Source organism: Phyllopteryx taeniolatus, chromosome 1 (genome assembly GCF_024500385.1).
Source record: "Phyllopteryx taeniolatus isolate TA_2022b chromosome 1, UOR_Ptae_1.2, whole genome shotgun sequence".
Classification (NCBI taxonomy): domain Eukaryota; kingdom Metazoa; phylum Chordata; class Actinopteri; order Syngnathiformes; family Syngnathidae; genus Phyllopteryx; species Phyllopteryx taeniolatus.
This window is the reverse complement of record NC_084502.1, coordinates 36,852,059-36,879,179: the sequence shown is the minus strand read 5'-3', so window position 1 is coordinate 36,879,179 and position 27,121 is coordinate 36,852,059. Positions and strand designations below refer to the sequence as shown.

Here is a 27,121-nt window from a genome sequence, read left to right as displayed (position 1 = left end):
GGGGACATGACCATTTTGTATAACTACTAACACAAATACACATGCATATACACATGGTGGTATAGAAATGAAGCCAGCAGTGTTGCTAGGCGACGTTTCTATTTACCCAGCCAGTCTGAGCCTACAAGTTACAGGGTTCCACTTCATTAACCTGTGATGATGTTTTTAACAATGGATACACCAGACGCATGAAGCAAAAAGCACAGATTTGTCTCCACAACCACATTCTTTCTCTCCTTTGGGATCATGTTGTCAGAGAAACACATACTTGGTTTCCCCCACTATTCTCAGCAAGCCGTTTTGCATTTTTCTTTATAACTATAAACTGCCTTGCTGAAGTTAGCCAGTGAAGCCTGTGGAAAAATCCCCACAACTGAAGTGTTTTCAGTTGGATTGTTGCCATCACAGAAGTAGCAGCAGATACCCACTAAAACATAGTTTTAAAGGAAGAACCAACAATAGACGCATATAAAATAAAATGCACTGTCCAAATTACAAGGCCCTTTTCCACCTGCACAAAAGCTTAGACTGTCCTATTAATTAATTTAAAATTAAGAAATATGAATCATCAGCAAAAAAGAATTGAAAATTGTGACTAGTTTAGTCGCAAGTTTGTTTTCACAATTTGTCTGTTGGTGCAGGTCTCTGGAGATTTTGACTTTGACTTTCATTTTTTATTTTTTTTTTTCACTGTGACAGGTCAGCTCACATTAATGGACATGTTCAGAATAGACAGAGAACTCTATAGAAAAACAAAAATGTAAATGTGCCCCGTGGCGTGCAAAGGTGTGGTGTGTGGTAATGCCCGTGGCCAACTACGCTTGGGGGCGGGGCGGGGCGGGGTGCTAATGAACGTTCCCAATCGGAAAGTATACATTGGCGGGGGATGGTGTGGTGTTACAGGTCTGGAAATTTCCAAATCACTACCTTCACACTATGATTGAATGCCTACGGCTAATTTTGGTGACTACCCCCCCCCCCCCCCCCCTAATTTGATGCCTCCACCTGGGCCACCCCCCGCTGCACGCCACTGAATATGTCGGAGTTAGTGTAATGCTACTTTTCATCCGTATTCCCCAATAAATACAGAACATTCAGTCGTCACATGAGCATGGTTCCTAAACTGTCTCTTGCAAGGAATGAAAATGGCAGATTTTCAGCCAGGTAGCTGCCATGTCTGGTTGGGGAAACTCTGTGAGCATATGTAAATTAGTGCTATTGTTCTTTCTCAGAAAAAAAGAATCTAAATTGCTGAGGGGATATACCCTAATTTCTCGTGTATAATGCGCAGCCATGTATAATACGCACCCCCAAAGTTGCCCTCAAAATTCTGGAAAACCCTTCTACCTATGCATATTTTTCTTCTACCCATATGATCAAAACATGAAGTATTATCTGTATTTAGTTAGTTTTTTCAAAGAATGACTCTGAAGTTAAGCACTTTATTTGAACACGTAATACTTTTTTTTAAACTTTAATTTTGAAATTCACAGTCCTACTTTTATTTTGTAAATGAGAAAGCACACAGTTGTGCTCATATGTTTGATTACCCAGGCAGAATTTGTAAGATTGGTACAATTCTTTAAAGAAAACATGAAGGGCCAGGCGAAACACATTTCCAGTAATTCTATTTTAATGGGATTCAAATTAAAATGTCAAGCATTTCAGAAAAGCATTATCATTAAACAAAACATAACCATGAAGAAATAAATGGTGGTGGTTGTTCAGTCATCAGTCGTATTTATAAAAAAAAAATAATAATAATAAAATAAAAATTTCACAATTTCTGTCAGGGTATGTAAACTTAAGAGCACAACTGTACATAAATGCAGTCATACGTACCCCTGTCATACATACACCTTTTTCATAACCTCTCGGTGGCAGTGGTATATTAGAATGAAAGTGTACACCTCTCTCATAACCTCTAGGTGGCAAAGGCATATTTGAATGAAAGTGTAAAGCTTTTTCATAACTTCTAGACCTAAAATAGAGTCTTTATGGGGAGTGGGAGTGTCTTGTTATACAACCACAGGTATAATGTTGAATTACCTTCGAATTGTCCTTCAATAATGTTGCGTCACAACGCAGAAGTCATTTTTGTAGTGTCCTTTAACTCTTCCTCCTCCTCTTCAGGAGCGTCATCAAGAGAATAGACCAGTCGGAGTTTGAGGGATTTGAATACATCAACCCCCTGCTGCTGTCCACTGAGGAGTCTGTATGAAGGCGACAAGGTGTTTCCTCTTGGCTCCAGTTTGTCCAAGCCACAAGACATCTCGAGGACTAGAGGACGAATGCTCCTCTCTGGACCTCGTCAGCTAAGCAAACGTTGATACAGGAAATGTACCTTCCTGCACTACTGGGATACCAGATTCCTTATTCTCTTGGTATCTGCAAGAACAATTCACTCGAAGGACATTCCCTCTGGATATTTCGTCTTAACCTTCTTTGTTCTTTCTGTTTTTTGATTCCTCTCAAGCCACAGAATCTCCATTGTGGTGTCCAATGCTTTGAGAGCTGGCTCGTTCGGTGCCTGACACCTTTTATTCCATCGCACATTTCTGGATGCACCACAGCTTCTGTGAAGGACTTGAACATTTTACATACACTTTCTTGGCAATTTGTTGATTTTTTTTTTTTTTTTTTTAATCTCAATAGGAGGGAGGGTCGGTCGGGTGTGGGACTCATTTAAAATAAGAATGTATAATGATGACTGAAAGTTTAAGTTATTGTGTACGATCATGTAGGTATTCAATCCAAATTTGATGATGCCTTTTTCATCGATGCAAGTGGCCCTTTTTCCTCCTTAACAACAATATACTATTTCTTGAATTTTGCTTTTTTTTAAATTTTTTAAAAATTTTATTTAAGAAGTGCCTCACAGATCAAACAAATTCCCCTGTCTCTGATTGGACTTATCTCCCTGTCAACATTTCTTTATACTCACTCAAAATAGAACATAATACAATAGTCTGTACTGTGCCAGGTTCTTTTTGGAGCACAGCAGACTGAGAGAACTGTTTCGCTTTTGAATGAGTGAATTCCAAAGCACAGGAGCAGCGTTGCCAAATCCGACGTCGGAAATGTCTTCAAAACTTGAGCCACCGGTACATTGATTAGTAGATGGCTTGTGAGAAGGTTTCCTGGTTTGCACATTTCATTGCAGGGTTAAGTGAGTGTGAGATTTGGGACACGAATCTGAGTTCATGTCACAAGCAACAGGATTTTGCCAAGGCTGCATTGTTTACACCAGTGGTTCTCAACTCTTGTCACCCTGGGGTTCACATTTCCCTATTGTTCCAAAGTCGAAACCTGCTTTATAGAAATTAAGAAGATAAAGAAAATGTATTCTTTAAAAATTGAAAATAATTTTTTCAATTTGTTTTCATGTATTGTACGCAATACATGATTGTAAAATATACATAGTTATGTATTGTAACGTAACAGGACACCCTTGTAAAGGAGATTTTTAATCTCAGTGAGGATTTCTCGGTTAAACAATTTCAAATAAAATGAGTAGACTATGACAACATGTTCAAGGGGCAATTAAGAGCACATTAAGAAACTGAGCGTGAACATGACAACTGCATTTATGAAATCAAATGGAAAAAAAGAAAATGCAGTGCTAACTGAGCAGGCCGCGTGATCGCGTATCTTTATGCCGCTGGGCAAACTAGTTGATTCCTCACTATTCAGCATCGTTGTAAACCGAGGACCCCGTCATTTTTCTTGGCTGTTGGCGACCCACCCAAACACCCAAAATGAGTCTGCGACCCATATTTGGGTCCCAACCCACCATCCCACGAATCACTGGTTTAAACAGCAAAGTGAGGTACACACATACTGACATTCGGGCCTAATTTCAATTCAGATCAGCAAATTTTGATTCAAGTCAGCAAAGGCCTGGTGCTACAATGTCTCTAATGCCCAGTGGCACCATGCCGCCTCTCATTGGTCAGTCTTGGTGCTACGCCAGACATCTGGTTTGGGGGAGGAAACGTGCAAATGTTGATTGAGATATCGTTATGCGCGGTGTGCTGTGTTGGTCATCTCAAGTACACCACATAGTGTAAGCGCAGTAACTACACACTTGCTGATTGGTGTTGTCATGTTAAAATTTCAGAGACATTTCAAATAACGGTTATGTTAAAAATTGATGTGTGTATCCCACTTAAGTGCCCTCCATTTATTGAACATCACATCGAAAACACTCAGCAGCACAAATATGCAAAAGATCATTTGTGTGTACACGAGTATTGTTTAGTGACACTGTTTCAAATGTTCACCGTTATGTAATTGTGCTCATTAGGTCTAGTTAAATATAAATCCAGATTTGTACAGATTTAGTTCATGGTGTCAAGTCCCATCAGAAGAAATTAACACGATTATTTAAATTGAATAAAACATCCTTTGTTGACCACTTTGATCAAATACCAGGTTATTTGCTCCTGTGTTATTAGAATGTACATTGGAACCTCTAAGGTTGGGCATAATCCATTCTGGGTTGCTTGTCGATTTGTTTGAATCTCTAGACAGTATGTCAGAGCAAACAATTCCAGGCCATCAATTTAAAAACTTTAAAGTAACATTTTAAAATGCTGTTAAGAAAGCAAAACATTAAAATACGGGGAAGTTTGCAGTTTTACAAATGCGAGCAAGATTTGAATGTAATCTCAGTTCACTCATCCCCACTTCGAGGCTCTGAGCAAAGCCGCGCCCCTCACGAGCGTGCACGAGAAGTACACTGTACATAACGTGCATTGTAAACAAGCCGACAGCCACGGCTACTTGGGAAGCAGGACTTATCTGTAACAGTGTGTTACTATAACCCTAAATGTAATCGGTACAATCAATCAAAAATCTAAAAGAGATGATTAAACTTAATTGTTACGCAGAAATGATAATACATAATTCAGCATTGATTCTAAATCCTCAGCTGCCTGAGGTCCCTTGTTCTACTTCTGTTTTCTAGTCTTATGTCCAGTTGTTAGCAAACAAGGAATGGGAATATTTTTTGGGGGCGGAGGGGGGGGATTGATTTTAACGCCAGCAGCGTGAGGCTGTGGGGATCAATAATGTTTTTCTTTGGGCGCTGTTGGTTCCTTTAAAATCATTAGGTACAAGATGGAGACAGGCTGGGCTGATTTTTTTCTTTATTTATTTTTTCAAATATTTTACTAATGTACTTCTGTCAGTTCTAACAGTTTGAACAAATATGACAAAAAGTGAGGTTTTGTTTTGAACACAAAAGTCTCCATTAATTGTAATGATAAAGGCGTAATGCAAAGGTTGCTGTCACACAAGAGTAAAAAGCCACACTGTCAAAACTTGTTTACAATAAAACTGTACTTCGATAAGTGATGAAGATGCCTATAATGCTGATATATCTCCGACTTCTCCCCTTGTTGAATTGGATTAAGTGTGGCCTCCGAACACCCTCGAACCAGTGTCTCGTAAGGAAAGCTGAAGTCTTGCACAACATGCTGATGTCTCGCGCCATGTGATGCAAATGACGAAAATGTTGGTGGAACGAGCTCATTAGTGGCACTGAACTTGAGCGGCTTCACAGTAAGATGTCACAGATGTGTTACATAGTCCAGAGGTGTGCTGTTAAACAAAAGTAACCTTGTAACCATATTCTCAATGGTTTTGAATCTCACTTAGTGAACGGGGCTGCAAGACCATCTGCAGCCGGTTGTGAATACAGTGGGTACGCAAAGTTTTCAGACCCCCTTCAATTTTTCACTCTTTGTTATATTGCAGACATTTGTTAAAATCATTTAAGTACATTTTTTCCTCATTAATGTATGCACGGCACCCCATATTGACAGGAAAAAAAACGGAATTGTTGAAATTTTTGCAGATTTATTCAAAAAGAAAAACAGAAATATCACAGCCATAAGTATTCAGACCCTTTGCTCAGTATTTAGTAGAAGCACCCTTTTGAGCTAATACAGCCATGAGTCTCTTTGGGAATGATGCAACAGGTTTTTCCCACCTGGATTTCAGGATCATCTGCCTTTCCTCCTTGCAGATCCTCTCCAGTTCTGTCAGGTTGGTTGGTGAACGTTGGTGGGCAGCCATTTTCAGGTCTCTCCAGAGATGCTCAATTGGGTTTCAAAAACAATCAGTTCTGAAGCCACTCCTTGGTTATTTTAGCTTTTGAAGGTAAACCTTTGGCCCAGTCTGAGGTCCTGAGCACTCTGGAGAAGGTTTTCGTCCAGGATATCCCTGTACTTGACCGCATTCATGTTTCCTTCGATCGCAACCAATTGTCCTGTCCCTGCAGCTAAAAAACACCCCCACAGCATGATGCTGCCACCACCATGCTTCACTGTTGGGACTGTATTGGGCAGGTGATAACCCTGGTGCCTGGTTTTTTCCACACATTCCGCTTAGAATTAAGGCCAACAATTTCTGTCTTGGTCTCATCAGACCAGAGAATCTTATTTCTCACCATCTTGGAGTCCTTCAGGTGTTTTTAGCAAACTCCATGCGGGCTGTCATGTGTCTTGCAGTGAGAAGAGCTACTCTGCCATAAAGCCCCGACTGGTGGAGGGCTGCAGTGATGGTTGACTTTCTAGAACTTTCTCCCATCTCCCGACTGCATCTCTGGATCTCAGCCATAGTGATCTTATGGGTTCTTCTTTACCTCTCTCACCAAAGCTCTTCTCCCACGATTGCTCACTTTGGCCGCACGGCCAGCTCGAGGAAGGCTTGTGGTCGTCCCAAACGTCTTCCATTTCAGGATTGTGGAGGCCACTGTGCTCTTAGGAACCTTAAGTGCAACAGACATTTTTTGTAACCTTGGCCAGATCTGTGCCTTGCCACAATTCTGTCTCTGAGCTCTTCAGGCAGTTCCTTTGACCTCACGATTCTCATTTGCTCTGACATGCAGTGTGAGCTGTAAGGTCGCATATAGACAGGTGTGTGGCTTTCCTAATCAAGTCCAATAATTATAATCAAACACAGCTGGACTCCAATGAAGGTGTAGAACCATCTCAAGTATGATCAGAAGAACTGGACAGCACCCGAGTTAAATATATGAGTGTCACAGCAAAGGGTCTGAATACTTATGGCTGTGGGATATTTCAGTTTTTCTTTTTGAATAAATCTGCAAAAATTTCAACAATTACGTTTTTTTTTTCTGTCCTGTGTGTACATTAATGAGGAAAAATAATTACTTAAATGATTTTAACAAATGGCTACAATATAACAAAGAGTGAAAATTTTAAGGGGGTCTGAAAACTTTGCGTACCCACTGTATGACGCTGCTGGGTGGTCGTGCTTTCTTGTGGAACAAGGTATTCATCTTCATTCAGGCTCGCTCAACATTAGAATCCCTTGTTCGGGTCTCTTTTTGAATAGTGCTGCCTATGTCCTTGGTTCATTTACAATTGTGTTCAGAATAATAGATTTGTGTTTAGAAAAAAAAAAAAAAAAAAAGCATGATCATACCTTTTATTTCCATACACACAATTCCATTGAGAACAGTAAATAGCAATAGCGTCCCGGGCTGGAATAGCAGTTCACAGGTACCAAAAGTTGCGACACAGATGTGAAGCAGCGCTCACAAACTGTACTTGTACAACCAAATATTAGTGCAGTCATTCACAGGAAAACAAAACCTTCGTCTTTCACTTTTTACATTAAGTCACATACTCCTACTTCAATTTCTGTGAAGCAGTTGTTCTCAAACCTTTTACACCAATTTCCACATAAAAAAATATTTTGACCTCCAAGTACCACTAAAATGAAATTAAAATACAGTAGTCTTAGTCTCTGCCTCACAGTTCTGAGGACCCGGGTTCCAATCCGGCCTCGCCTGTGTGGCGTTTGCATGTTGTCCCCGTGCCTGTGTGGGTCTTCTCCGGGCACTCCGGTTTCTTCCCACATCCCAAAAACATGCATGGTAGGCTAATTGAAACATAAATTGCCTGTCGGTGTAAATGTGAGTGCGAATGGTTGGTTGGTTGTTTGTCTGGGCCCGCGATTGGCTGGCGGCCAGCTCAGGGTGCACCCCGCCTCTCGCCCGCAGTTAGCTGGGATAGGCTCCAGCATACCGGCGACCCTAGTGAGGACGAGCGGTGTCGAAAATGGATGGATAGTCTAGTAGGCCCAATTGTTCATCGAAAACAAGGCAGAGGTTTTAATCTTAAAGTGTATGCAGCAGTATTTTAATATTATCGTAAGCCTCGTCATGCTGTGTGAACATTAACACTGCCAGAAAAGAAAAAAATAAGATAACTATAATAATAACTTAAATAATGATTCAATTAAAATGTATTGCACATAAAAGTTCAATAAAAATTGTAAAATTGGACCGAAATCCTTTTGGAAGAAACACAGTTAGTACTTCAAACTTAAATACAACTGAACTATTGTTAGCACTATAACATTACAGTTTGAATATTAAATTAATGATGAAGGAATTACGCCTTTTATTAGGCTATTGTGAGGATTTGAGCTTTACACGCTTCGCACACTCTTGCTAATACTCTAATCACAACTGTATATCTACTCAACTACCAAACCAGTGAATCAACAAATGTATTAGGCACAGTGTAATAAATGACATACACAGTACAAATCTACTGGTACTTTTTTCTTCTTTCAAGTGCTATTGGAGATGGACAATGTTTCAGGGCATATAGAATGCAGTCGTAGGGCCAATTTAATTAAGTAGTCCTCCGAGAGGCGGCACGGTGCGTGACTGTTTAGAGCGTCTGCCTCACAGTTCTGGGGACGGCGGTTCAATCCCCGGCCCCGCCTGTATGGAGTTTGCATGTTCTCCCCGTGCCTGCGTGGGTTTTCTCCGGGCACTCCGGTTTCCTCCCACATCCCAAAAGCATGCAAGATTTTGAATTTTGAAGCAGTCACCTACAATTTAGTGGTTCACTCGCGTCATCTCCAACACAGATAGCTGTTATTGTCCATTTCTATATGGTCCCTATGCCTTTTGCCTGAAATCAGCTGCGAGTGGTTTATATATATATATATATATATATGTGTGTGTGTGTATGTGTATGTATATGTATATGTATGTATGTATGTATATATATGTATGTGTATGTATATATATATGTATATATATGTATGTGTATATATATATATATATATATACAGGTTGATTGAAGTTGTCTTCCATCCCACAAGAGTTCCTTGTGTAATCAGTTAATGCGGTTTCAAGGCGGCTAGAGAAACTGGTGGCTAATGCTGGCGCCCATATTGAGTTTTAAATAAAACTCCACGCAATACACTTTCTTCTCATGTTCATTTCTTGTAAGAATTATAGTTCAGAAGTAAATTACAAATACTTAAAAATAGGGAGTTACTTTTCAATCACACGGTATATAAATTACCGTTCCTCTTACTTTTTTAGGACTGTAAGAGTCAGACTGAAAACTCTTGCGGGCCATATACGGCCCCTGTGCCATAGGTTCACCACCCCTGGTGTAATACCTACACTTTTCTGCTGACAAATTGTAAACTTCATCATTTTCAATACACAGTCAAATATTCCTTTGAATAGAAAGAATAATATATGCTTTAAATGGTTTGTACCATTTAAAAGTAAGCTCATAAAAAGGATGGAAAATGTGTATTGGGAGCAGTATTGTAAATTGAAGGCTGTTTTTGTGCATTGTTCTCAGTAAACCACCGTTCATGTCCATCTGGATTAGGGGTGGTCAAAGTATGGTCCACTGGCCAACTCCAGCACCTGCAGTATTATCTTCGTGTTTATGTTTTTTCCTATAATTGGTTAGTTGAATGTACTTTTTGTGTTGTAATGTTAAATTATTTTCCTTTATTTTTAAATTAAATCACCAGTTAACTATAATTCAATACATTTTTCATGTGTAATGTCTTACATATTTTACATAGACAATGATTGGTTTCTTTCTATTCTTTTTTACACCTTATCTGCAAATGACAGAATCTGTCCATTTTAAAAATCAAAGCATTGAGCAAAAATGTTTGCCTGCATCCGATCTAAATGTTCTAATTTGGAAGCCTCGGATCACTGTTGAATTTTCATAAAATCAAACACTTCATTTATGTATCTAAATTAGTTTTATTTGAAATGTGCTTACAAGGAAAATGTCTCTATTGGTTGAAAATTTGTTGATGCAATCTGACCTATTATTATTTGGAGAACTACATAATAGGATTAATTAGTGGATCCCGAGTCAAAGGTTCTCATTTAGCTGCAGGCCTTGACATGCAGAGAGGAAGATAGCACAGGCAGCGATAATGAAGCAGTTATGAAGACACTGAATAAAACACATACATGCGCACACACTTGCAAATCCCTTCGACATTTCAGCAATCTTCTGCATCTACTATCTCATGTGGAGTGTTTCTTCCCATGTTGGACATTTCGATCATGAGCGACAAAAGCGGCAAAAGAGTAACACCTTGCTGTATTTTTATTTAAGAAAATGATACTGTAATAATAATAATTACATGTCGACAGATTTGTTTCAATTCACTGTTGGTTTGATATTTTCTTCACAGCGTCTTTGTAAATATGTGTAATAATTAAAAACAATACTGGTTTTCTGTGAACCTTTGACTCCTTTACACACTGTCATTTCTGATTGGTGCTTTCAATGCTTAGAATACAGCATTCACTCATTTATCATATAAATGTTGACATCATGTATAGGGCAACACGGTCTGACTGGTTAGAAAGTATGCCTCCTTCCTGCACTACTATATATATATACACATATATATATATATATGTATATATGTGTATATATATATATATATATATGTATATATGTATATATGTGTGTATATATACATATATATATATATATGTATATATACATATATATACACATATATATATATGTATATATACATATATATACACATATATACATATATATATATATATGTATATATGTGTGTATATATATATATATATATGTGTATATATATAGATATAGATATATATGTGTATATATATAGATATAGATATAGATATATATATATACACACACACGTTCATGTACCGGGTGACTGAAAAGTAACTCCCTATTTTTAAGTACTTGTAATTTATTTCTGAACTATAACTCTTACAAGAAATGAACATTGAGAAGAAGGTGTATTGCATGGAGTTTTATTTCAAATTCAATATGGGCGCCAGCATTAGCCACCAGTTTCTCAAACCGCATTAACTGATTTCACAAGGAAATCTTGCGGGATGAAAATACTTCTCGTATTCGCCCTTCACGTTCTTCTAAAGTCGTTGGTTTGGTAGAATAGACTTGCTCCTTTAATCATGGAACATACACAAAAACAATTTTGAAAAATATTACAACATATGAATAAATTATATTTTAAAATAGGGAGTTACTTTTCAATCACTCATATATATATATATCAAATTGTATGTTTTAAAATGTTTAAACACGCCAGTCTTCTCTCAGCTTTGGATCTAAGAAAATGGCAAATGTGTTATCAAGGCCTTCCATTGCACGTCAAAACATTGAATGTGTTCAACGGTTTATTAAAACATTCGTGACATTGCATGACCCTTTGCTCTTCGTCAAATCAAAATGAATGGAGCAACATGTTCAAAACGCAAATTATCAATTCATATTTTTAGATGAAAGAACTGCACAATACAATACAGAAATCCACTGCTGGTGTTTCGATACTGTGACAATAATGATTATGTGATTTCATTAGCTATGTCAGTATAGCATTATGAAATATTCAGTGGCTACATATACCAGCACAGTTCGGTGGAAAAGCACATTTAAGCCCTTTATAGGGAGATATGTTCAGAACCGATCACACATAACAAATAGACTCAGTAATTGTTGGAATGTCATTAGTTATGAAAAGGTTATGGGGGGGGGAAAAAATGGCAAAGTCGAATTCTTCCATCATTAATGTATGTCCAGCATATGTTGTCAATGTTATGCTAATGCATGATGTGTTTCAGTTGATTTTGGTGCTGGGGAGGACCAGTGAGGCCACTGTGTTGCATTTGCCCATAGTGCAGCTGAATTATGGAGAAGACTTGAATGTCTCGATTGAATGCAGGCTCTTCAAAATCAAGATGAAAGCACATCACTTTATCCCAGTAGCGTGTGGCAGGTTGCTTGGAGCTCACCAGCTCATGTCCACATTCATCTCTGACAGACACTGAGCCAGGTGGCCATCACGGTCTATCTGGGAGGCCCTGCAGGGACAGCAACCACAGGATTATTGGGAGCAAAGATGATTGGTAATTCAAAAAATAAAAAAACAGCAAAAAAATGAACACATGCAAATGTACAAGATACATACAAAGACATAAGAAACATACGTAGTTGGAGGCAGTAACACACTGCAAAAATTGCAAAATCGTACCTTGTGATTTATCTTATTGCTCGTGAAAATATCTTAGTGGACCTATTTTAAGACAGTTTTGACATTTTTCAAAACGACTTGTTTTAAGGGCATATTTTAAGAATCTTAAGTCAATTCATACTATTTCCATCGGCAGATTTGGTCAATTATTTAGGGACAAAATGTCTGTTTTTTTTATATTTTTGTCCTTTTCTGAGAAGGTAATTTTATCCAGTGCACAGTGTTAATGAACGAGTGCAGAGCAACAGACTACATGGGATTTGGCCACTATTCAATCCATCCTTCTATTTTCTCGACCGCTTATTGCGTTCAAATTTGCGGGGAGCTGGAGCTGATCCCAGCCAACCTTGGGCTAAAGGCAGACCAAACCCAGCATTAATTACCAGTCAATCACAGGACACATATACTGTACTGTAGAGTCAGACGGGCATTCACGCACACATACACACCATCACCAAGTGCAAAACTGAACACACTGTGTCTGCGCAGAAGTCAGGTGAGTGAACGGCTATATGACCTGGCCCCTGTTGACTGATAAAGAGTCTCATTCCAATTTTAGAAAAGAAGCATTTTTATGTCTGTGTTACAATGCGGATGAGTGAACACTTCCAAAAGGCCACACAAAAACTTCAATTTGATGAAAAAATTGCACTCCACAAGTCCACTAGTCTTGACTAGATGCACTAAGGCTGAAAACAAATCCCAAAAAGTTGTAGTCCTTACCATAAACAATATCTACTACAGAGTCTCATGACCTGAGGATATAATTTGGTGTTTCAGGGGAATAGCACTGCTGAAATCAGTTAACCAAGTAGAATCTCTCCTAGAAAGCTATTAAAAGTTGGAATGTGCTGCGATTAGCTGGCACCCACGTCCAAAGTATATACAACCCCAATTCCAATGAAGTTGGGACGTTGTGTTAAACCTAAATAAAAACAGAATACAATGATTTGCAAATCATGTTCAACCTATATTTAATTGAATACACTACAAAGACATGATATTTAATGTTCAAACTGATCAACTTTATTGTTTTTAGCAAATAATCATTCACTTAGAATTTTATGGCTGCAATACGTTTCAAAAAAGCTGGGACAGGTGGCAAAAAAGACTGAGAAAGTTGAGGAATGCTCATCAAACACCTGTTTGGAACATCCCACAAGTGAACAGGCCAATTGGGAACAGGTGGGGGCCATGATTGGGTGTAAGAGGAGCTTCACTGAATTGCTCAGTCATTCACAAGCAAAGATGGGGCGAGGTTCACCTCTATGTGAACAAGTGCGTGAGAAAATAGTCAAACAGTTTAAGGACACTGTGCCTCAACGTACAATTGCAAGGAATTTAGGGATTTCATCATCTACGGTCCATAATATCATCAAAAGGATCAGAGAATCTGGAGAAATCACTGCATGTAAGCGGCAAGACCGAAAACCAACATTGAATGTCTGTGACCTTCGATACCTCAGGCGGCACTGCATCAAAAACCGATATCAATGTGTACAGGATATCACCACATCGGCTCAGGAACACTTCAGAAAACCAATTTCAGTAAATACAGTTCAGCGTTATATCCGTAAGTCCAACTTGAATCTCTACTATGCAAAGCAAAAAGCCATTTATCAACAACACCCAGAAAGGCCGCCGGCTTCTCTGGGCCCGAGCTCATCTAAGATGGACTGATACAAAGAGTCCACATTTCAAATTGTTTTTGGAAATTGTGGACGTCGTGTCCTCCGGGCCAAAGAGGAAAAGAACCATCCGGACTGTTATGGACGCAAAGTTCAAAAGCCAGCATCTGTGTTGGTATGGGGCTGTGTTAGTGTCAATGGCATGGGTAACTTACACATCTGTGAAGGCACCATTAATGCTGAAAGGTGCATACAGGTTTCGGAGAAACATATGCTGCCATCCAAGCAACGTCTTTTTCATGGACGCCCTTGCTTATTTCAGCAAGACATTGCCAAACCGCATTCTGCACGTGTTACAACAGCGTGGCTTCGCAGTAAAAGAGTGCGGGGACTAGACTGGCCTGCCTGCAGTCCAGACCTGTCTCCCATTGCAAATGTGTGGCGGATTATGAAGCGTAAAATACGACAACGGAGACCCCGGACTGTTGAACAGCTGAAGCTGTACATCAAGCAAGAATGGGAAAGAACGTTTATTGAATGTTGTTAAAAGAAAAGGTGATGTAACACAGTGGTAAACATGACCCTGTCCCAGCTTTTTTGGAACATGTTGCAGCCATAAAATTCTAAGTTAATGGTTATTTGCTAAAAACAAAGTTTATCAGTTTGAACATTAAATATATTTTCTTTGTAGTGTATTCAATTAAATATAGGTCGAACATGATTTGCAAATCATTGTATTCTGTTTTTATTTTTATGTTTAACACAACGTCCCAACTTTGTTGGAATTGGGGTTGTAGTTCATTTTTGGAATGATGAACTGAACTTTGAACTAGTTCACATACAAAATGAACTTTCCCAACACTGATCCTGTATTATTTCAAATTGTATACACATTACAGTATATATCGCATGTTTAAAAAAAAAAACAGCAATGTAATTTTTTGCAATATCGTGCAGCCCTACCACTTTAATTTGTTCCTTATAGTGTTTGTAGATCGTCCATACTCACCCAACAGAGAAGACATGCAGGCACATAGGGCAGCTATTCAATGTTTCTTCAGCTCTTTTTGTGTCACTGCACTTCTTTTCCTTGTCTTCTTCAGTCTCCATTGGCTCCTCAATGATGCCTTCCTTGTGGTCCAGAGGTTGACTGCCGAAGCAACTGACTTGTGCTGTTGGTCTCTTTTCATCTTGTTTTAATCTTTCTTCTTCAACACGTGACGGACCAGCGATGGCACGAGGAAATGCTTGATCTTTTTTGTAGCCAGATTTTATCGTCACCATGTTGGCCTCGTGCTCTTGACGGATGAGAGAGGATAGCGATAGGTCAGAAATCTCCGGGCTAGCTTTGGTCTGTTTGGAGGAGGCGAACTGGAGATGTGGACTGTGTTGGAACACTGGAGATGGTTCAGGGAAGGGAGGAACCTTGCCATTCAAGTCACACCAGTGTTGTTGATCCAGCACATGTGATGTCGTCTCCTAAAATGGAAGTGCAAACATTTTTAAGCGTTGTACACACACCGATAATCGGGCCGAATTGAGCCCCCCCTTCTGATCAAAGTCAGCAAAGGGCGATCATCAGAGGAGTCCGAAAGATTATCCTTGTTCATTATCTTGTTATGTGGGCTAGGTTAACACGAAGGGAGGTTTTTTTTTTCCTCCAATTGAACTGTTGCCCAATACCAGAATTAAAAAAATTGTGGTCCCGTCATTTTCAATGTACAAATACATGGACTTATGTATTGATTCATGATAAGACCTATGTTGCACCATAGGTTTAACTGACAGTTAGCAGGACAGCAATCCTTGAACTTTTTTAATAAAGGCCATTTATTGCATCTTTTACCTGATTCTTTTTGGAGCGCAAGCTGGTGATTGCATAAACAGCTTCTTCTTTTCCTTTCGGCTTGTCCCTTTAGGGGTGGCCACAGCGCGTCATCCTTTTCCATGTAAGCCTATCTCCTGCAGCTTCTTCTTGAACACCAATTGCCCTCATGTCTTCCCTCACGACATCCATCAACCTTCTGTTTGGTCTTCCTCTAGCTCTCTTGCCTGGCAGCTCCATCCTCATCATCCTTCTACCAATATACTCACTATTTCTCCCCTGGACGTGTCCAAACCATCGAAGTCTGCCTTCTAACTTTGTCTCCAAAACATCTAACCTTGGCTGTCCCTCTGATGAGCTCATTTCTAATTTTATCCAACCTGGTCACTCCGAGAGCGAACCTCAACATCTTCATTTCCGCCACCTCCAGCTCTGCTTCCTGCTATCTCTTCAGTACCCCTGTCTCTAATCCGTACATCATGGCTGGCCTCACCACTGTTTTATAAACTTTTCCCTTCATCCTAGCAGAGACTCTTCTGTCACATAACACACCTGACACCTTCCTCCACCCGTTCCAACCTGCTTGGACCCGTTTCTTCACTTCCTGACCACACTCACCATTGCTCTGGACGGTTGACCCCAAGTATTTAAAGTCCTCCACCCTTGCTCTCTCTTCTCCCTGTAGCCTTAAATTCGTCTGTCACACCTACAGCACACCTCACCACTGTTCTGCTGCCCTCGTACATATCCTGTATTATTCTAACATACTTCTCTGCCACTCCAGACTTCCGCATGCAGTACCACAGCTCCTCTCTGGGTGCTCTGTCGTAGGCTTTCTCTAGATCTACAAAGACACAACGTAGCTCCTTCTGACCTTCTCTGTACTTTTCCATCAACATCCTCAAGGCAAATAATGCATCTGTGGTAGTCTTTCAGGGCATGCAACCATACTGTTGCTCGCAAATACTCACTTCTGTCCTGAGTTAGCCTCCACTACTCTTTCCCATAACTTCATTTTGTGGCTCATCAACTTTATTCCTCTATAGTTCCCACAGCTCTGCACATCACCCTTGTTCTTAAAAATGGGCACCAGCACACTTTTCCTCCATTCCTCAGGCATCTTCTCACGCACTAGAATTCTATTGAACAAGCTGGTCAAAAACTCCACAGCCACCTCTCCTAGATGCTTCCATACCTCCACAGGAATGTCATCAGGACCAACTGCCTTTCCATTTTCATCCTCTTTAATGCCTTTCTAACTTCCCCCTTACTAATCATTGCCACTTCCTGGTCCACCACACTTGCCTCTTCTACTCTCCCTTCTCTCTCATTTTCCTCATTCATCAACTCCTCAAAGACATCTTTCCATCTATCTAGCACACTACTGGCACCAGTCAACATATTTTCTTTTAAAATAACCGACTCCATTTCTCTTCCCATCTACACCATGGTAAAATAATTTAAACCCTGCCCCTAAACTTCTAGCCTTACTGCCTTTCCACCTGGTCTCCTGGACACATTCAGTTCTATGCGCTGTGCTTTCCTCTTCTCTTTCTGCCGAATAACCCGCTTTCCACCTCTTCGACTTCGATCCACAGTAGCTGAATTTCCACAGGCGCCCTGCAGGTTGACGGCGCCGGTGGCGGATGTTGTTAACCCGGGCCACCACCGATCCGGTATGGAATTCTTTGGATGAACGCTCATATTAGTTTGGTAAAGTTTTAAGCCGGATGCCCTTCTTGACGCAACCCTCTGCATTTATCCGGGCTTGGGACCGGCCTACAGTTTGCACTGGCTTGTGCCACCGCATAGGGCTGCATTCCATAAACAGCAACTCCCCATAATGGGGTCGGAAAAAGACGAAAATGATTTTTGTCTCTGTCCCTCTGTCTGACCCCTAAAACGCTTTTCTGTCCAGCTGCATTTTCAATAAATAAGCAGAGAGACTATTTCAAACTCCCCTGTTCCACAGCAAAACTGTTCCAGCACAAAAATGCATACAGATCCACCATTCAACAAGGCCATGCAGCTGAACAGGACAGTTTAAATAAATAAATAAATAAACCTTGAAAGGGATCCACACTCTACTGTACTGAGTGTTTCTCAAGTTTACATTGTAATCGCCCTCGCTTCCATCTTTTAAGTGCATTTCACTGATGCACACCAGTGGTTCGAGCGGTATTTAAGAAGGAACAACTTTGACACACTTTTAAAATTGAAATAATATATCAGTTACAGGCGGCACGGTGGCCGACTGGTTAGAGCGTCAGCCTCACAGTTCTGAGGACCCGGGTTCAATCCCCGGCCCCGCCTGTGTGGAGTTTGCATGTTCTCCCCGTGCCTGCGTGGGTTTTCTCCGGGTACTCCGGTTTCCTCCCACATCCCAAAAACATGCATGAATTGGAGACTCTAAATTGCCCGTAGGCATGACTGTGAGTGCGAATGGTTGTTTGTTCCTATGTGCCCTGCGATTGGCTGGCAACCAGTTCAGGGTGTACCCCGCCTCCTGCCCGATGACAGCTGGGATAGGTTCCAGCACGCCCGCGACCCTAGTGAGGAGAAGCGGCTCAGAAAATGGATGGATGGATGGATATCAGTTACAAGGCAAACACAAATGTAAACCCTCCAACTATGTCAGTGCACACCAAGATGATAAGTCTAAAAAATGAGGTCTTATCACCAGCGAAATAGTTCAAATTCAAATAACATACAGTATGTGTACATAATTCCGTATAAATTACAAACTATAATTGTTTCTGGTATCATAAGCCTAGAATAACTACAGTGGGTACGGAAAGTATTCAGACCACCTTAATTTTTTCATTGTTATATTGCAGCCATTTGCTAAAATCATTTCAGTTCATTTTTTTCCCCGCATTAATGTACACACAGCACCCCATATTGACAGGAAAAAAAAACAGAATTGTTGAAATTTTTGCAGATTAAAATAGAAAACCTGAAATATTACATAGCCATAAGTATTCAGATCCTTTGCTCAGTATTTACTAGAAGCACCCTTGTGAACTAATACAGCCATGAGTCTTTTGGGGAATGATGCAACATGTTTTTCACACCTGGCTTTGGGGTTTAAGTCAGGGCTCTGGCTGGGCCTTTCAAAAACAGTCACGGAGTTGTTCTGAAGCCACTCCTTTGTTATTTTAGCTGTGCACTTAGGGTCATTGTCTTATTGATGTTTATTTGAACATGTAATACTTTATTTATTTACTTGCTCTTCTTTTGAAATTCACATGGGTACAATTCTTTAAAGAAAACATGAAGAACCAGGCGAAACAAATTTTATTTTATTTAAATGGGATTGAAATTAAATGGTCAAGCATTTCAGAAAAGCATTATCATTAAACAAAACATAACCATCAATAAATTAATGATGGTTGTTGTTCAGTCATTAGTCATATTTAAAAAAAGTGAAAAGTGTTGAAGTGTTGAAAGTGTTTTTCACTCTCCCCATCCATCCATCCATCCATCCATCCCTAGACTGGTCGCCATTTTATCGCGAGGCACATATATAAACAGACAAGCAACCATTCAGACTCACACCAACTGAGAGTCTTCAAAGAAGCTAACAATGTTTTTGGCGTGCAGGAGGAAGCTGTAGTACCCGCAAAAACCCCATGCAAGCCTCGGAACAAACTGCAAACACAAAAACAAAACCCAAGCACACAGGAAGACCAGAGCCCAGATTTAAACATGGAACCACCGTGCCACTGTTTTTCATCCCAATTAAACTAGTTTAACTTCTCAATTGGCGGAGGTAAGGCCATCTTTCATGTTGTTTGCCACAAAAACAACCACATTTCTACATAAGGGGAAAAAAGGAGGATAGTTTGCGTGTAATTTATTCTCTTGGTCTTAATACAAATTATGCATTCCCCACTAAAACATAAAGGTAACATACTGCTGCAGATGGATGTGGAAGATCAGGAACTTCTTCCCAATGCTGCTCGTTCAGGTACGGCAGAGCAGACTGGAGAGTCAAGGCCCACAGAGCTTCCGCAGCAGGCAGATGCTCCTTGGTCCACCATGGCGAGCCACATTCCATTGACCTTCAAATCACAAATATCTCTCTTCTTAAATATATTTTCCAATGAACTATTATGCCATTTTACGGTTATTGTTTACTAAGCGAGTTCCTTCAAATATAATTTGTAATATACAGGTACACATGAATAAGCACATCAAATAATATTGGAGACATGATTTACATTTTGTTGACAAACGATGGCTTAAAAATGCATCACACCGCACAGGAACGCTTTGCTCAATTACAGCCAGAGGTGGGTGGGAACGTGCTACATTTACTCTGTTACATTTACTTAAGTGCCTTTTGGGATAAAGTGTACGTGTCAGATTAGTTTTACTGCAACCTACTTTTTGCTTTAACTTTAATTTATATACACACTACTTTTACTCCATTACATTAAGCTACATTCATCTTGCTACTTGTATATATATTTTTTTTTTTTCTTGCATGAGACTTTTTGGTTTGTCAGCGAGACTTGTGTCATGACTGTTTCAATAATCCCATGTAACAACTGCTGACGTTTAACTCAATTTCGCCAATCAAATGGAGCCAGGCAATCACATGACCGCAAACAGCCCCACACAGACGCAAAGTTTTCAAAGTGACTCATTTATGTGAAACATGGCACAAATCTATATTTACCTCACAGATAGGCTCCAGGCCCTAGTGAAGATAACTGGTATAGAAAATGGATGGATAGACTATGAAAAAGAACAGCCATGTCATGTGCTGTCATCTGCCTAAAAATTTACACATTTCACCTGACAAGAACTCCACTTCAAATTGAAGAAACATACAAGAGGCTGTCTTGTTCTCCATTTGCAAAATGTATTTTTCTGTGGAATTAAACTAGCAGGTGGTTGGAAATTCCTCCGACCCAATCAGACCCATTGAAGTTCTGTGGTCCTTGCTGTTGAAAGGGTTGTGCGTGTTCGAAAGGAGAAGGGAGAAAAAAACAATCTGCAATATACAGACCCTTTCCAAAAACATTTAAATAAGTAAACCTTTATTTATTTCCATAATTCCATTTAAAAAGTTAAACTTTCATAGATTATAGATTCTGATTCATTTTTAAGTATTTGTTTTGTATATTTTTACATAATCCGGGCTTCCAGCTCAAAAAACCCACAAAATCAGGAATTCGAATCGCTACATCGCATTCAATTGTTACATCACTCGTTACTCAAAATGGCGGATTTTTGGAGTAATGCGTTATTACAAATATTTTCATTAAAAAGTTGCTGTTGGGCAATATTTGAATTTGCAAAATCCCACTTTACATTTTAGAGTATTTGATGTTAATGCGGTGGACGACTGGTTAGAGCGTCAGCCTCACAGTTCTGAATTGGAGACTCTAAATTGCCCGTAGGTGTGACTGTGAGTGCGAATGGTTGTTTGTTTGTATGTGCCCTGCGATTGGCTGGCAACCAGTTCAGGGTGTACCCCGCCTCCTGCCCGATGATAGCTGGGATGTTAATGCACTGATTTAAAAATACATCAGAAGCTACTCACCAATTACTCAGTCCTTGGGTAGTTGAGTAATAATCATTTGGAGGGCTTCCTATCATTCACATTATTCAAAAGTAACAACACGATTGCTATTACTTGAGTAAATTTTTTGCAACTCTACCCACCTCTGGTTACCGCCGTGCTTACAGTTATCCGTTTGACTGCTTGATGTGTTTTTCCACACAAACATTTCCTCTAAAGGTGACTTCAATACTGCGCAAGCGCAGGACGGTTTTTGATAGACTATGGTACTGTAGATAACTGTCAATGTTTGGAAAAGTGTTGGCATCAAACTATAACCACACATGCATTGTTTAATTACTCTTCATCGGTGTAAATCTTTACGCATACCTGGTCACATTAGTCTTCTTTGCTGCGGTACGTTGAGTCTCCAAAGAGCCACTGTAAGTTATTTCTGTGGTATCTTCGATGAAATACTTGCGTTTATTCACGCTACTTGACTGCGAGGAACTGGCAGCCATGTTGGTGTGCCTTCATGTATTCGCGCGTTTAGCGGTACTCTCCTTCCGTGTTTGGGGCATGACGTTACAGAATTATGTCCAATCCGAGTACGTGTATTTCATAGGGAACACCCATGCTGACGTTTCCTTCTTCCTGGACACAAGACAGACAGACAACAGAGGAGGCAAAAGTACTCACACACTGTACTTCAGAAGAAGTACAGATATGTGTGATGAAAAAAAAAATAATAATAATATCCATCCATCCATTTTCTGAGCCGCTTCTCCTCACTAGGGTCGCGGGCGTGCTGGAGCCTATCCCAGCTGTCATCGGGCAGGAGGCGGGGAACACCCTGAACTGGTTGCCAGCCAATCGCAGGGCACATAGAAACAAACAACCATTCGCACTCACAGTCATGCCTACGGGCAATTTAAAGTCTCCAATTAATGCATTTTTTTTTTTAAAAAAGGTCATAGTAAAAGTACTGATTCAACTGCTGTATAAAAGTGCACTTTTAAGTGCACTTCACTTGTGAACACCAGTGGTTCGAGCGATATTTAAGAAGGAACAACTTTGACTCACTTTTAAATTAATTGAAATAATATATTAGTTACAATACAAACACAAATGTAAACCCTCCTACAAAAAATGAGGTCTTATCACCAGGGAAATAGTTCAAATTCAAATAACATACAGTATTAGCACATAATTGCATATAAATTACAAACTATAATTGTTTCTGGTAAATGCAGCCCTATGGGGGGCACAACCCAGTGCAAACTGTAGGCAGGTCCCTAGCCCGGATAAATGTAGACGGTTGCGTCAGGAAGGGCATCCGACTTAAAACTTTGCCAAACAAATATGAGCGTTCATCCAAAGAATTCCATACCGAATCGGTCGTGGCCCAGGTTAACAACATCCGTCACCGGCGCCGCCAACTTGCAGGGGGCCGGTGGAAATTCAGCTACTGTGGGTCGAAGTCGAAGAGGTGGAAAGCGGGTTATTTGGCAGAAAGAGAAGAGGAAAGCACACAGCATAGAACTGAATGTGGGAACTTTGAATGTTGGGACTATGACAGGAAAATCTCGGGAGTTGGTTGACATGATTATTAGGAGAAAGATTGATATATTGTGTGTCCAAGAGACCAGGTGGAAAGGCAGTAAGGCTAGAAGTTTAGAGGCAGGGTTTAAATTATTTTACCATGGTGTAGATGGGAAGAGAAATGGAGTCAGGGTTATGTTAAAAGAAGAGTTGGCTAAGAATGTCTTGGAGGTGAAAAAAGTATCAGATCGAGTGATGAGGCTGAAACTTGAAATTGATGGTGTTATGTATAATGTGATTAGTGGCTATGCCCCACAGGTAGGATGTGACCTAGAGGTGAAAGAGAAATTCTGGAAGGAGCTAGACGAAGTAGTTCTGAGCATCCCAGACAGAGAGAGAGTCGTGATTGGTGCAGATTGTAATGGACATGTTGGTGAAGGAAATAGGGGTGATGAAGAGGTGATGGGTAAGTACGGCATCCAGGAAAGGAACTTGGAGGGACAGATGGTGGTAGACTTTGCAAAAAGGATGCAAATGGCTGGAGTGAACACTTTTTTCCAGAAGAGGCAGGAACATAGGGTGACCTACAAGAGTGGAGGTAGAAGCACGCAGGTGTATTACACCTTGTGCAGACGATGTAATCTGAAGGAGGTTACCGACTGTGAGGTAGTGGTAGGGGAGAGTGTGGCTAGACAGCATAGGATGGTGGTGTGTAAAATGACTCTGGTGGTGGGGAGGAAGATTGGGAAGACAAAGGCAGAGCAGAGAACCATGTGGTGGAAGCTGAGACAGGACAAGTGTTGTGCAGCTTTTCGGGAAGAGGTGAGACAGGCTCTCGGTGGACGGGAGGAGATTCCAGAAGACTGGACCATGGCAGCCAAGGTGATCAGAGAGGCAGGCAGGAGAGTACTTGGTGTATCTTCTGGGAGGAAAGGAGAGAAGGAGACACAGTACAGGAAATCATACAAGGAAAAAGGTTAGCTAAGAAGAAGTGGGACACTGAGAGGACCGAGGAGATGCGAAAGGAATACATTGAGATGTGACATAGGGCAAAAGGTAGAGGTGGCAAAGACCAAACAACAGGCATATGATGACATATATGGCAGGCTGGACACTAAAGAAGGAGAAAAGGATATATACAGGTTGGTCAGACAGAGGGATAGAGATGGGACGGATGTGTAGCAGGCTATGGTGATTAAGGATAGAGATGGAAATATGTTGACTGGTGCCAGTATTGTGCTAGATAGAGGGAAAGAATCCCGTATTTTCGAGACCATAAGGCGCACCGTATTAAAAGGTGCAGTCTCAGTTACGGGGTCTACGGGGGAGAACATGCAAACTCCACACAGGCGAGGCCGGGATTGGAACCCCGGTCCTCAGAACCGTGAGGCACATGTGCTAACCAGTCGCTCACCGTGCCTCGACAGTATAAACTGTTTATTCGTTTTTGTTTTTTACCTGTACAAACTCCAATTCCAATGAAGTTGGCACGTTATGTAAAATGTAAATAAAAACAGAATACATCCATCCATCCATTTTCCGAACTGCTTATCCTCAATGATTTCCAATTCCTTTTCAATCTATTCAATTTAAGACACTACAAAGATATTTTAATGTTCAAACTGATTAACGTTATTGATTATTATTATTATTTTATTATTTTATTTTTTGCAAATATTCTGTCATTTTGAATTTGATGCCTGCAACACTCAAAGCTGGGACAGGGGCAACAAAAGATTGGGGAAACTGCTAAGAAAAAAACACCTGGTTGGAATATTACACAAGTGAACAGATTAATTGGAAACAGGTGGATGTCATGATTTGGTAAAAAAGTAGCATCCCTGAAAGGATGGGGCAAGGTCCACCACTTTGTGAACAACTGCTAATAGTCGAGCAATTTAAGAACAGCGTTTCTCAACATACAATTGCAAGGAATCTAGGGATATCTACGCTCTCCCCCCCCCCCCCCCCCCCCCCCCCAAATTAAAAAAAAAAAAAAGCTGGGAGAGGGGCACCAAAAGACTGGGAAGGTTAAGGAAAGTTCAAAAACACCTGTTCTGAACATTCCACAGATGAACAGGTTAATTGGAAACAGGCGTTTAATTGGGTTTAAAAGGAGCTTCCCCGAAAGGCTCAATTGTTCACAAGCAAGGATGGGGCGAGGTTCAGTTTCAGAATAACTTTGCTCAATTTACAATTGCAATTTCATCATCTACGCTCCATAAAATCATAAAAATTGTCAAAAGATTCAGAGGATCTGGAGAAATCTCTGCATGTAAGTGGCAAGGCCAAAAACCAACATTGAGCTCATCTGGGCCAGAGCTCATCTGAGATGGACTGAAGCAAAGTAGAAAAGTGTGCTGTGGTTTGACGAGTCCTTTCAAATTATTTTCAGAAATCATGGACATCATGTCTCTCTGGGCCAAAGAGGAAAATGACCATTCGGATTGCCCATCCTGGAGCTGTCACCTTATCGTGCTGGATGGGGTTGCGTGTCCCAAAAAAAAAAGGGTGGTCTCGGTTTAATGCTACTGCATACTTGGACTGCTCTTTGTTTGACCAGCTACAAACTACTGTTTGGTGAGAGACATTGATGATGCAAAAGTATTTTCTTTTTTTTGGCCGTAGACCAATGGTTAAGATCATCGCCTGCCTCCGCGGGGAGCTAGTTTCCAGACCAACCACCAACATCTGTCGGACTCATGACTGTGGTGTCCTTGAGCAAGACACAGATACCCCAAAACTGCTCCCCGGACGCTTAAGTTGCCCCCTGCTCCAGCATGTTCCACTAACAAGTGTATGTGTTCACTGTGATGGGTAAAATGCAGAGAACAAATTTTGTGTGCATGCATGAATGTTCATGACAATAAAGATGATTCTTCTTCTTCAATTATCCAAGGAGCGAAGTTGTCTGGGGCTTCACGCCCATGGTACGGTCACCCATGGCAAACAGGTCCTAGGTGAGGGACCAGACAAAGCGCGACAAAAAGACCCCTATAATGAATATTATTATAATATTATCCTCTGTCAGAAGGAGTTTCAACTCCCACCTCCGACATAACTTTGCTCATGTTCCGGGGGAGGCTGGGGACATTGAGTCAGAGTGGACCATGTTCCGCGCCTCCATTTCTGAGGTGGCCAACCGGAGCTGTGGCCGTAAGGTGGTCGGTGCCTGTCATGGCAGCAATCCCTGCACCCGTTGGTAGACACCAACGGTGAGGGATGCCCTCAAGCTGAAGAGGGAGTCCTATCGGGCCTTTTTGGGCTGTGGGAATCCTGAGGCAGCTGATGGGTACTGGCTGGCCATGCATCTTTGGTGGTCGCTGAAGCAAAAACTCGGGCGTGGGAGGAGTTTGGTGAGGCCATGAAATGAAGAAAGACTTCTGGACGGCTTCGAGGAAATTCTGGTCCACCATCCGGCATCTCAGGAGGGGGAAGCAGTGCGCCATCAATAGTGTGTATAGTGTGGATGAGGCGCTGCTGACCTCGACTCGGGATGTTGTGAGTCGGTGGGGAGAATACTTCGAAGACCTCCTCAATTCCACCAACACGCCTTCCCGTGAGGAAGCAGAGTCTGGGGTCTCTAGGGTTGAGGTCACTGAGGTGGTTAAAAAGCTCCTTGGTGGCAAGGCCCCGGGGGTGGATGAGATTCGCCCAGAGTTCATAAAGGCTCTGGATTTTGTAGGGCCGTCCTGGTTGACACGATTCTGCAACATTGCATGGACATCGGGGACAGTGCCTATGGATTGGCAGACTGCGGTGGTAGTCCCCCTTTTTAAGAAGGGGGATCGGAGGGTGTGTTCCAACTACAGGGGGATCACACTCCTCAGCCTCCCTGGTAAGGTCTATTCGGGGGTGGTGGAGAGGAGGGTCTGTCGGGAAGTCGAATCTCAGATTCAGCAGGAGTAGTATGGTGGAACCCCCTGATACGGGCTGTTCGGTCCCTGTACGACCAATGTCAGAGTTTGGTCCGCATATCCGGGAGTAAGTCGGACTCGCTTCCGGTGAGGGTTGGACTCCGCCAAGGCTGCCCTTTGTCACCGATTCTGTTAATAACTTTTATGGACAGAATTTCAAGGCACAGCCGAGGCGTAGAGGTGGTCCGGTTTGGTGGCCTCAGTATTACATCTCTGCTTTTTGCAGATGATGTGGTTCTGTTGGCTTCATCAAGCCGTGATCTGCAACTCTCACTGGAGCGGTTCGCAGCCGAGTGTGAAGCGGCTGGGATGAAAATCAGCACCTCCA

The 27,121-nt window shown here is 41.1% G+C and overlaps 2 protein-coding genes across 9 annotated transcripts in view; one reads left to right on the top strand and one right to left on the bottom strand.

Annotated features, from left to right (window-relative positions):
* prkcz (protein kinase C, zeta) overlaps nt 1-10,573 on the top strand; it is a 138,971-nt gene extending 128,398 nt beyond the window's left edge. For 4 of the 7 annotated variants that reach the window (XM_061792742.1, XM_061792750.1, XM_061792725.1 and 1 more), the window contains one exon: nt 2,134-10,573. In XM_061792742.1, coding sequence (XP_061648726.1) covers nt 2,134-2,221 — 88 coding nt within the window. In that variant the 3' untranslated portion in view covers nt 2,222-10,573. The remainder of the gene's footprint in view (nt 1-2,133) is intronic. The other 3 variants (XM_061792733.1, XM_061792778.1, XM_061792768.1) reach the window with 1 other exon arrangement.
* A 929-nt stretch (nt 10,574-11,502) lies between these two features.
* Nucleotides 11,503-22,030, bottom strand: si:ch73-70k4.1 (uncharacterized). 2 transcript variants are annotated; one of them, XM_061792703.1, is made up of 4 exons: nt 21,725-22,030; nt 19,739-19,886; nt 15,007-15,476; nt 11,503-12,199 (listed from the first exon to the last, which is right to left on the bottom strand). In XM_061792703.1, the coding sequence occupies exons 1-4, from the start codon at nt 21,853-21,855 to the stop codon at nt 12,127-12,129; spliced, it is 822 nt and encodes a 273-aa protein (XP_061648687.1). In that variant the 5' UTR covers nt 21,856-22,030; the 3' UTR covers nt 11,503-12,126. The 2 variants fall into 2 exon arrangements, with proteins under 2 accessions (XP_061648687.1, XP_061648696.1); XM_061792712.1 differs by lacking the exon at nt 21,725-22,030 and adding an exon at nt 21,377-21,543.
* Nucleotides 22,031-27,121: the final 5,091 nt, after the last annotated feature.

Bases quoted from the DNA above. Each gene is read 5' to 3' on its own strand.
- si:ch73-70k4.1 (XM_061792703.1), bottom strand. From the start codon at position 21,855: ATGGCTGCCAGTTCCTCGCAGTCAAGTAGCGTGAATAAACGCAAGTAT. The intron at 15,477-19,738 runs GTATGTTACCTT...CTTCCATTTTAG, and splicing joins TTCCACATCCATCTGCAGCA to GAGACGACATCACATGTGCT. The intron at 12,200-15,006 runs GTGAGTATGGAC...CTGTCCCTGCAG, and splicing joins CTGCATGTCTTCTCTGTTGG to GGCCTCCCAGATAGACCGTG.